General features: G+C 41.2%; 1 protein-coding gene across 4 annotated transcripts in view; it reads left to right on the top strand.

Annotated features, from left to right (window-relative positions):
* Window positions 1-11784, top strand: part of SCAPER (S-phase cyclin A associated protein in the ER) — a 454172-nt gene that overhangs the window by 394242 nt on the left and 48146 nt on the right. For all 4 annotated transcript variants that reach the window (XM_019504422.1, XM_019504423.1, XM_019504424.1 and 1 more), the window contains 2 exons: window positions 2388-2625; window positions 6658-6807. In XM_019504422.1, the coding sequence (XP_019359967.1) occupies window positions 2388-2625; window positions 6658-6807 (388 nt within the window). The remainder of the gene's footprint in view (window positions 1-2387; window positions 2626-6657; window positions 6808-11784) is intronic.

Below are 11784 nucleotides of genomic sequence, written 5' to 3'. Positions count from 1 at the left end.
GGGGGTTTCAGGGGGCTCATGGAGAGCCCCCCATGCTGGGGCAGTGGGGGGCAGCGGGGATCACCCCCATGCCCACAGCACCCAGTGAGCTGGGGCTTTTTTTCCCCAGGTGCTGGGAGCTAGGGTGGGGAGGGCAGCCATTGCTGTGCTGAGAGAGCGGGTGAGGGATGGACCTGCCTGATTTGGAGATTTGGCAGGAGGCAAATCTCCAAATCAGATTCGGCCAGATTGATTCAGGACAATGATTTGAATTACTGAATTGAATCCCTGTCCCCCAAAAAGGCCAAATCCGAAGCAAATACTAGCCACTTCACACAGGCCTAATATTTATACCGTATTCATTAACTGTGCACCTTATCTAGTCCAAAAGAGTGTTGTAAATGAATGTGATCAGGGAAGTATTGCAAGGACACAGGACCCTTTACATTTGAATTCTCAAGTGTTGAATGCTTGTTTGCTTTAATACCTTTTAATGTTATTATTTAATTATGGAAGGGCAGATGTAAAATAATAACTGAGATTATATTAGCAGATAGGTTAACTATTGATCCTAGTCACCATGCTAGTATCCTTTTAAGTTGCCACAACAAATTTCCATAACAAACATTATTTCTAAAACCCAAATCACATTGTATGTTTTCCAGTAATAATGGCAAGTTGTACCTTTACCAGATAAGGTGATGAAGAATTCCGTGTGATTTATTTCTCCTTAGTAGAATAATAACTGACTCATTTTCTATAGTTACTATCCCTGCATCACTTCTATTTCTAATTTTTCCTTTTTTTAATGGGTGACCAGAAGTGACTGCAGTGTATAAGGTAAAGACCTATTGTTGATTTGCATAGTGACCACACTGTTTTCAGTTTTACTACCTATTGCATCCTAATATTTTTTGTTGTTGTGCCTGCATTGCATACTAAGCCAGAGTTTTCATTGAGGGCCCCCTGCACCTTCCCCCAGCAACAAGGTTCTGGTGCTTTCCTTGACTGATTAGCTCTAAAGCCAATCTAAATCCATGTATGAGTTGTGCACATGAATTTGTTACCTTATATTGGCCAACATCTAGTTGTATATACCAGGGATTGTCAGCTGGGGTACACGTACCCATGGGGGTACTTGAGAAGGCCCTAGGGGTACGCATGGGCAGGCTGGGACAGAGTGCCATCATGCATCATCCTGTGCAGGCACTGCCTGCCTGGCTGGACACAGGGACCAGGGGAAGGTTGCTCTGCATTCAGCCATATGCCACTACCTCCCCACTCCGCATCCAGCCACTGGGGGCACACTGACCCAAAAAGGTTGAAAACCCCTGGTATATACAAACCTGTTGCCCATTCACATATCTGTGTTAGGTTTCCTCTAAAATTTTCCAATCTTGAAAAATGTTACTGTACTAAGTAATTTTATCTGGGTTTTATCGACACTTTTTCCACCTTACAGATAGGTAAGACCATCATTGCAAAAGCCATCTGATAACTTCTTGCCATGTTGAAAAATAGCCACGTAGTTCTATTTGTTTCCTGTGTCTATCCTATAATAGAACTTTACCTCCAAACTACCTACTTAATTTCTTCAGTAGGTTCTTGTGAGGGTCCATGTCAAAGACCTTTTGATATTTCAGATAAATTATATTAAACACAGGACTAGAAGGGACTACCTGAGTCATCAAATCCAATCTCTGGTATCACAGGCAACTCATCAGTTTTCCCTGATGGAAAACTGTAAACATAAAAAGTTTATTGTATATGACAGTATAATTTTCCATTATACATGCAATGGTCATTTGTCTTCATCATTTTGTGTTTGTTTAGGTTTTGCCACCCTGCAATTCTCTATTATCTTAGGTGATTGGAATAAAGAAATGTATATTTTTGTTAACAGCTCAGGCACTTAGTTCTTCAGAACTCCTGGCTAACTATCATTTGGCCAAAGTAACTTATTGCTAATTAAGTATCAATTTGTCCTGGCACATTCTCTTTGGCACTGAAAATGATTATAATCCCCAGGGAGCTCCTCCTCTGCCAGCCACCATAAAAGAAAGCCCCGACTGGTACAGAGCCACTAACCTAAAATACCTGTCTGAAAAGCATGCAGGGAGCCACTCTTGAGTGTTCCACAGGCAAGCTTTAAAGCCATAGAATTTCTGCTGAGTTTCATACTAGCAGCATGAGTGCAGTCAGAGAGACTAGTATTTATGGAGAGAGATATTTAAAGATAGACAGAGAGGACGTCTAGATTAGTGAAAATACTGTGTAGTTTCCTAACACATTAGAGACATCCAGGTTTTCCTATTTGATCATTTACTTGTATTCTTACATTTATCAATTTAGAAATGGCAGCTCCCATGGTAGTTTTCTCTTTACATAGTTTAATGTTTCTTTGGCAGGTCTTGGAACATATTTGACAATACACGTCAGGATCCCACAGGACTAACTGCAGTTCTTCAGGCTACAGATCTGGTTGGAGTCTTGCATATGCTATACTGTATTCTTTTCCATGGAACAATTTCAGACTCGAATACAGCAAGTCCTAAAGAGAGTTATGCAGAGAACACAATCCAGGTTGCTATTCAGAGTTTACGCTTCTTCAATAGCTTTGCAGTTCTTGATCTGCCAGCCTTTCAGGTACAGACTTTGTTTTATTTTAACTCACGGTTAATCTTAGAATGTTTATTGTTGCATACATTTTCTTTTCTTTCAGCTTTGACTACACATTCCCTTCAAGGTCAGATATTTACAATTAACTTACAGAATAGCTACAAATAAAGTAAAAGCTGTGTTGGTCAGATTTGTTCATACATAGAATTGCTGTTTATTAATATTACTTTCATTATGTCACTGTTTGAAATAAATGCTGTTAACTTTTATGTGAGAGGCACATGCAGAATATACAAATTTAAATATGCTACATAACTTTTTCTGTTCAGAGATATTAATTTTGACACTTGTTAATGTTTTATGTTTTAAGTCTACAATGTTAAAAGTGCTTTGAAGCTTTCTGTATCAAGGTCCACACATAACAATTTCTCTTCTTTTACTTACAAGTTTTACTTATAAGATAATTGGACTTGGGGGTTGCTTACATGCCCTAAAATGACAGTTGCATTATAAAACCTGAATATAAGATTGTGCAACTGAACCAAAAAGAATCTACACATGCATGTTTTTAGCTGGGGATATCACCTCTTTTGAAATTTAACTTTCTAAAATACAGTAAATATTGCCCAATTTTTATTTATGCAAGCCACAACAATTCTCAAAACTATTTGAGATTTATTATAAAAATTATTTCCTTTTAAAAGAAAATAATACTTCTTCTAGAAGGTAATCCATAATGTAAACTAATCTCTTTGCCAGATTAGGAAACAATTTTAAAATATTCCATGCACAGATGAATGTCTGTTACTACAAGGCAAAGAAATCAAAATAACATGCTTTATCAAACTTTTGTGGTAGTGCTGGTCTCATTCAGTTTGTTAAAAGAAGTTTTTGATGCCAGCCAACATATAATGGACAATTTTTCCACAAATCACATTGTACATCCTGGACTAATTTATGCACCGTGCTAAAATCAGCAAGCACTTTACATGAGGGAAGAATGTATGAGAAGACTCTCCTACCTATTGTTGACAGAGTAGCCCTAGTCTGGTAACTGGTTTTATGTAGGCAGAGCTTTCATCCACATGGCTCCAGTACACAGAATCAAGGCTTTTTTTTAAATTTTATTGAGTAACAGAGAGGTGAGGAGGGGAGGCAAATTAAAAGTTATTTCGTATATAAACCAGGCATCTCTGCACAGCTAAGCAACTTCCCTTTCCATATTTCAAAAGGAGTGCCTTTGAAATAGGACCCTTCCCTGGCATGTTTTGAAATTGTTGCTGTCAGAGCTGGATGATTATTTGTTAGTGTTGATACAGTTATGCAAAAATGGACAGACCTTCAGCTGATATAAGTATCAGAGCTTGTGTAGCAGTCAGTGGAGCTTTGACAGATTGCACCAACCAAAGTTCTGCCCCTTGATTTCACTTGAGAGCATTATATTTTTTAAATCCCTGTTTCCATTGCACAGTATGTTTATTCTTATGACAAAATAAAACAGAAGGATCTTCTTCTGCTGTGTGTATCTGTCCAGCTGCCAAGTATCACAATATCCTTGCAGCAGAAAGTATCCTTGGTATTGGTCATCATTGGTCCTCCTTTTTGTTTCCTGTGTTGGTTTGTGCTGTGTTAAGATGTATATGGCAGAAATGATTCCATTAAGTGTAACCGATGATGAGTGACCATGTGAATCGGAATCATTTGGTTCATTAACAGGTCTCAGTAAAATAAACCATTTGCTTAACTGGTTTGCTGAATTAGGGACCTTGGGCCTTTGTACACACCACAAAATTGGCTTTTAAAGCGGATTAAATGCCCTTTTATACCACTTTAATTGTGTTGCTGTTTGCACGTTTGGCAGTGTGTTCCCCTTTAAATGACTTTGGTACGTAGCAAGAAAAAATACCTCCAAGGTGTTTTAGTTTGCTACCTAACAAAGTGCAACAGTGAACGACGGGATGTTGGAAGCCAGCATGCTCATGGCTTGTTGGGTCCTGCGCAGCTTAGGGGCTGTGGGACCCAGCGGCAGCCCATGCAGGCAGGCTGTACTGAAGAAGAAAATAAAAGCAGCAAGTCTGATCTTTTTTTTTTCTTCTCCCCGGAGCCTACCTTGCCTGCCTGAGCTGTGTGGGGGCCCAGTGCTTCCCTCTGCAGCTGAGGTGAGGGCCATTGCTTCCCTCCGCAGCTGTGGCGCTCCTGGGCCAGGTGCCAGCGGCTGGGTGCCGCCAGTGGGGGGCCCTGTGCAGCTCAGGGACTGCTCAGCCCACTGGCAGCTTGCCCCTTCAAATCCCCACCCACCACCACTGAAGAGGCAGGTAAGAATTGGGCCCCCACCCTTGTGTACACGCCACAGGGGTTTAGCTTGGTTTTATTCTTCCTAAATTGAACCAGTGTTTTTAAAACCCCACCATTTCAATTTAGGGAGAACTAAACCTAATTAAACCCCCGTAGTGTGTACAAGCAGCCATAGTATTGTTTTTGATTCATATTAGTATTGATTTGATTAATATTGTTTCTTTCATTTTGAGCTGTTTCTTTAATGTTAAAGGGCAACAAACACCTGAAGCAGATCATTGTCCTTGCTAATTCTTGTGAACCATAGGAAAGTATCAGGCAGCAAACAAAATAGAGTTTATATATTGCCTGATGATTAGCTTTCCAGAATAGTTTCATCATGGTAATGGTAAGATCATACAACAGTTTTCTGATTAAATAAGTATGTCTACTTCCAGTACAATGCAAATTAGTATCAGTACAGATAATCCTTTGGCTCATGAGTAGATCTTTTATTTAATTTGAGAGTCTAAACAATTGAAAGATGATAGTGAGAAACAACACAGGATACTAAACTGCTATTAATTCTGGCTAAAGAGGATGCATAGTTTCCTTGAAAAATTAGTTTAAGTTTTATACACAAACTCATGTGCCCTTTGGCCTGTTGTTATCAGAGAAAGTTAAACACAGAGGACTAGGTCACAGCATGCGTGGACATGACTAATTAAATAAGGGCTAGGCACAAAAATATATCACTGCATGATGTAAAGTAGCAAATGGCTACTATATTATGTGTTGAAGCTTGAAAGTAGGATACCTTATCAGAAGGTATTACGTTTGGGAATGGAAGGTATCCGTTATTGATTCTTTTGTAATCATTAAGAATTCCAGTTTTCTGGGCTGAATGTTGTATATGCTAAAACCCAACTCTAACACATTTACATTTATACATCTATACTTCACACAGACTAGGAGATATGAAATCAAAAAAACTTTCACATGAAAGATATTTTCCCAGAGGCCTGCAATGCTGCTGCATTAAAAGGCTGAAATGCTCATGCCTTATGCCTCAGTTTTCCCCTTTGACCTTATGTCGCTCTATCTGCTTGACATGTTTATTAAATAGAGGCTGTAGGCTGCACAGATAAAATCTAATTCTCCTGAATCTCCACATTACAATTTGCCTGGTTTCAGAAAGAATCCCCAAAAAGACAGGCAGCTGAGGGTTCTCTTCTTTAGACTGTTTCTAACTTTTGAAAATGTTTATTTGAAATTATTCGATTTTATTTATCTTTCTTTTCCATTCAGGACACACAAGTTATTAGCGATAAATGTATTTTGCTCTTTTGCAAAAAATTAGGGATGATTTGTTTTCCTTTGCTTATTACTGAGAAATATTATTAATATTAAGTTTTCCCGGAACATGTGCTACATATCTAATGAAATTGGCCACTTAAATGCTAAATAGCATGCCAACTAAGAGTCCCAATTTTTCTTAGTCCTTTTCAAAATTAAAGTTCATTCTGATTTACAGTGGCATTTAAAATTATAATTAGAGCTGTGCTGCTAATTGATTGAATGAATAGGGGTTTTTTTGTTGTTGTTGCTGTTTATCAGAAACTATTGTGACAGTCAACACTGTAACTAAAATGTTGCTCAGATATTTTGTAAGATCCATATTTGGTGATAATCCTGAAAAGTGGGTAACTGGTTATTTTAAACTGTCCTTACTTCATTTAGTCCCTATAATATATGGCTAGATTATGATTGGGTGTTTTCTGTCAGTCTGTTGTAGGTGCCGAGGGACTTTCCCTTGCATTCCGCCATATTATCAGCTCTTTGCTGTCATACTGTTCCCAGCACACTTGTGAAGGATTGCTCCATGAAGTCATTGTTTGTGTTGGATATTTTACTGTAAACCACACAGATAATCAGGTAAGAGAATCAAAAATATGATCCAGGGGTGGTGTGTATGTACTTATATCTTGATCATGCAAACGTGTAAGTAGTGCCATTGAAACCACTGACTCTTTGTAAATGTAAACATATGAGTATACTTAGGCATATTGACAGTAAGAGCCTAAATTAAGACAAAAATATCTGATGGTGGTAGTTAGCAAGTGAAGACCAAATGAGCAATGGAAAAGGCGCAACATGCATTTTAGATGCATTTACTTTATACAGTTATAGGCAAATTTGATCCTCCTGTGTATGAGATGTTGGTAACACTGACCATATTGCTGTGAAAACACAGTTATTGATAAGGTTTTATTGTCCATAAGAGTCCTGCATTTTATATTTGCATGGATTTTTCTTGGGTCCTTTCATCTGAGGTGGAAGTTTGAACCAGAGTGAAAGCTATGCCGTCTGCACTATGTAGATATACCCTTAGATGACCAGGGACATCTTGATAATGTAAACCATGGTCTTATGTTAGGGGTGGCCAGCCTGCAACACACATGCCACAAGTGGCTTAAGCAGTAGGGGTGTGCAAAGTGGGTCCTATTTGATTCAAATTCCGCCCAAATCAGGGACAGTGATTCGATTAGTTGATTTGGATCACAGTCCCCGATTTGATTAGGCTGAATCCGAAACTGAAGATTCGATGCTGATTCAAAGAATCAGCGATTCAGACACAGACACAGCTTTAAAAATTTTTTCTACATACCTTGAGGTAACGGGCACGGCTCATGAACGCTACAATGCTGGGGCTCATGGAGCATCCCACAGGAGTGCGGAGGGGCCCTCCATGTGTTCGGTGGTGAACCCAAAAGTGGACCAGAAGTACTTCCAGTCCACTTCCAAGTCTTCCGGGGAGCATGCGGGGGCCCCGTGCACCTCCCTGGCTCAGTGATTGGCCACAGGGGGACCCCAGGTGTCCACCCCCAGACCCAGGAGGCACCAGTCACTGAGCCAGGGGACATGGGGGTGCCCCCTGCGTGCTCCCCAGTGGACCCAGAAATGGACTGGAAGTGCTTCTGGTCCACTTCCAGGTCTGCTGCCGAGCCTGTTGGGGAGCCCCCCATGCTTCTGTGGGACATTCCATGCACCCCAGCATCGCAGCACTCACAAGCCCCTGCTGCCTAGAAGTATATAGAAAAAAAATTTAAAGCTGTGTCTATGTCCGAGTCTCTCTGAATCAATTCAGAGGGTTCCGATTTGATTTGGAGAGATTAAAGGGTTCTCTGATTCAATTCGGATTCAGAGATTTGATCATCGAATTGGGACGAATTTCTGCCAAGTCGAATCAGACCGAAGTTTCACACAGCCCTATTAAGCAGCCCCTGTGTGTGGTACATGGCAGATCAGAGTGAGGGCAGGGAGTACAGCTGCAGATAGGGCAGGGAGCAGAAAGCAGAGCAGCAGAACAGACAGAAGAAGGAAATCGGAGTGACGCTTGTGGCGCACTTGCCAAAAAAGTTGGCTCCCACTGTCATTACATGGTGCTTCACTGGCAAAACGAAACTTGACATTAAAAAAGTGAAATCCCCTTTGAGTATTAGAATGGACTTGGTATGCACTCATTAAATAAAAATGCTTACAAAATAATCAAGATGCGTAACTTTGGGGCTATTTGGAGTCAGATTCAGTCCTGTTTTACAGCACATCCAATATCCTGCAGTCTTCTTATCTTAGAGGAACCCAGGATGTAGACTAGGCAAACTATGGCTCTTGCTTTTTATTTTTGAATGCCTGTGCTTGCCTCTCTATTGGTGCATCCAGATGAGTGCAGACATTTGCTTCCCTGAGGACAAGTAGCAGCGCCACACCTTGTACTGCTGCTGCTTGTCCCTGGGAAACGTCCGTGCCATGTACAATCTGGTACATGGCAGGTTACCCTGGGTGGGATAGGGGAGGCTGGGGCCAGCAACTGTGCAGGTCCCAACAGCCTTACCTGGGGGCCTCCTGAGGCTGCAGCCAAGGCAGGAAGCCTGTCTGGCAGCTAGTGTGTGGCTCCAGCCAGCCAGGCTCCATTTTGGGAAGTCCACACTGCTGCCATGGCTGCTGCCCCACCTTTTTTCAGCATGGGTTATTTTGACCCTGGGACTCTTTGCGGCACCACATACTGCATATCCACACACATCTGGCAGCCTGTGTGTGCATAGAAGCTGTATTATGTGGCATCATTCTCTGGGATTAAATAGTGTACTTTATGTCAAGTTATTTGTCTTTTTAGATCTGTCTGTTATTTAATAAACTTGTTAATTCAAATGAAGAACTTTTAATCTCCTCCATAAATAGAAGAACAGAAATAAGTACTTCAGCTTGTTTCCGTGTAAGTTAAGAAAACCATTTTAGCTGTGATGGTAGGGCTGTCAGCTGCGGTTTCAGCATTGTAGTATCTTAGGGCTGACAATGCAGTAAAAACAATATTATAACTTCAGTGGTTTTGGCTGCAGCTTCAGTGAAGTTGCTGCAGCACTGCTACTGTGTAAAGCTGAATCCTAGCTCAGGATCCAAAAGCTGCCTGGCACAGGTCCCTGAGAACATAGACTCCATTGGGGTCCGATGTTTCACAGGGTCAGTCTAACATGGTTTCAGGAATTTGATTCAGTATTAAAGTCCTTTGAAGTGGACATCCAGAAGCCACTCAAAGACACACAGTTCCCTTACCCAGACTTCTTGCAGGCAATATTTTTGTAAGGCATTCGTTTTGAGAACCCCTGGGGTATTGCAGAGCTTTCTCGAGTCCCACTGTAGTACAGCTGCTCTAGTTGGCATGCAGAAGTACCACTGAACTCTTCGTTTTCTCTGCAGCTTAAGAATCCTTTTTTTTTTGGCACACGGAGTAAACAGATGTGATTCGTGCACCATTATATTGTCAGTAATAACGCAGAAGAGGGACATCCTTCCAGAACTGTCAGTTGTAGCACTCTGTAATACCCATTGCTGTTTAGCACTAGTGCCCCGGGGCAAAGGTCTGTCCATCTTTTGAGTAGGCACAGTGCCATCTTAGCAGATGGCCATGGTGAATGTAGGCAGCTGAGATAAAAGTATATGCATAAAAGTATTTGTCTGAGAGCATGATTCCCTGGTGGTAATGTTGCAATGTCTCTGTCTTCAACATCTGCACTTTTGGGTAGGTTTTTGTGCCATCACTAATCTACCCCTGAACTGGATTAATTTTCAAGATTAAAAATTACTTCCTCAGCTAGGTAAGACAAGTTTAAATCCTGGCTGAAGCAGAGCAGTGCTAGCATAGCAGAAGTACTCATGTCGTGACCCTGTCAGATTCCAACAAATCTGCAAATTCTGCTAAATACTTGTCATCCACAATCTCAGAAAGGACCTGAGAAGTAGTAGTAGTCAGGCATTAGAGGCAGAACAGGACAGTAGACTGTTTTAGTGTTACTCTCTGTAATACAAATGATGATTTGCATTACTTAGAAATGTGTTGCTGAATGTTTGACTCAGAAAAATGGCATTTTGTATTGAATATCTTGCCTTTTTTCCTCCAAACATCAGCTTTCTTGAGCCAAGGATCATATAGTGTATCTTCTGTACATTCTCCCCCCCTTTCCACCTGCCCTCATTGAAGCTGTAATTTCACTTCTCCTGCCATGTTGACAGAATGTTGGGGAGGCTGGACAATAGGACTTTTTTTGTACTTGTGAACTGACTCTGCACATTAACTCCGTATTGGACAAAGGGATTCCACCTTTTGGTCCATAACATAATATTATTAAGATACTCCACTAGATAGAAACCAAGTTTTGCTTTTATTGCCATAATTACTCTTAAAATTGGTTTCTTGTTTTTTTATTTAAAAAGCTATCTACAGATGTTTTTAATGGATTTTTTTTCTTAGAGAACCCTGATAAACACATCCCTTGCTCTGAGGCCATTTTTGTATGCTTTCTTTAAGTTGGACCCTTCAGGTTTTAAACCCTTCTGGCAGGTACATAATTGCATTTTGGTATTAAAGATTATAATTGAGTTTCTTTTTCTTTCTAAATTTTTTCTTTCTTTCTTTTTATATGTTAGTAGTAGGACTTCCAGGATTGATGTGACCTTTTTCATGATAAAAGAATTATTTTTTATTCATTCATTTTAGATTAATTGATTACCACTACTTTAGTGGTTGTTTCTGAGCTTCCTTTTTTGCCTCTGAGTAGCTATACTAATAAAAAGAAATAAATCAGAGTCCTGCAGCAAAAATCTCACAGCAAATGCTCCAGAACAGGAGACTTAAGCCTCCTAAGTGGTATTTGGAGATCTAAGTATGTGTGCCAGACTTCACCTAGGAAGCCAAATATCCCTTAGTTTCTGGTAACTGTTTTTATATATTCATCGAGAAAATGAATGTTGCCATGAGGCACTTAAGGTAAGGGATGTAGTTGTCATGGTTGATTTTAATTACCCGGACATCTGCTGGGAGGAACAGTCAGCCAGGACGGACCGTTCCAGAAGGTTCCTGGCTGAGATACAGGACCTCCACTTAATCCAGGAGGTGCACGGTCCCACCAGAGGAAACGCCCTGTTGGACCTGGTCCTGGCCACAGGCGATGACCTGGTAAGGGGCCTCCAGGTTCTTGACCACCTGGGCGATAGCGATCATTGCTTGCTGGAATTCACCATCCAGCGCAGGGTGTCAAGGGCCTACAGCAAGACGGTAGCCCTAGACTTTAGGAGGGCCAACTTCAACAAGTTGAGGAGACTAGTGGGTGAGGTGCTGGGATCCTTGAGGGCAGGGGAACTCAGTGTCCAGGATGAGTGGTCATTCCTTAAGGAAACGATACTCAGGGCCCAAGGGGAGTCCATCCCAACAAAAAGCAAGGGGCATAAGAGTGCCCGAAAGGCCCCCTGGCTCACCGAGGGCGTCCGGGAATGCCTGCTTACCAAAAAGACGGCGTACACCCAGTGGAAGGGGGGTGCTATCTCCAAAGAGGAGTATACCTCCTCTGCTCGGGC

The sequence above is a fragment of the Gavialis gangeticus genome, unplaced genomic scaffold (assembly GCF_001723915.1).
Source record: "Gavialis gangeticus isolate Ggan-Ray unplaced genomic scaffold, GavGan_comp1, whole genome shotgun sequence".
Lineage (NCBI taxonomy): Eukaryota > Metazoa > Chordata > Crocodylia > Gavialidae > Gavialis > Gavialis gangeticus.
Note: the sequence above shows the minus strand (reverse complement) of the source record. Positions and strands in the feature narration are given on the sequence as shown.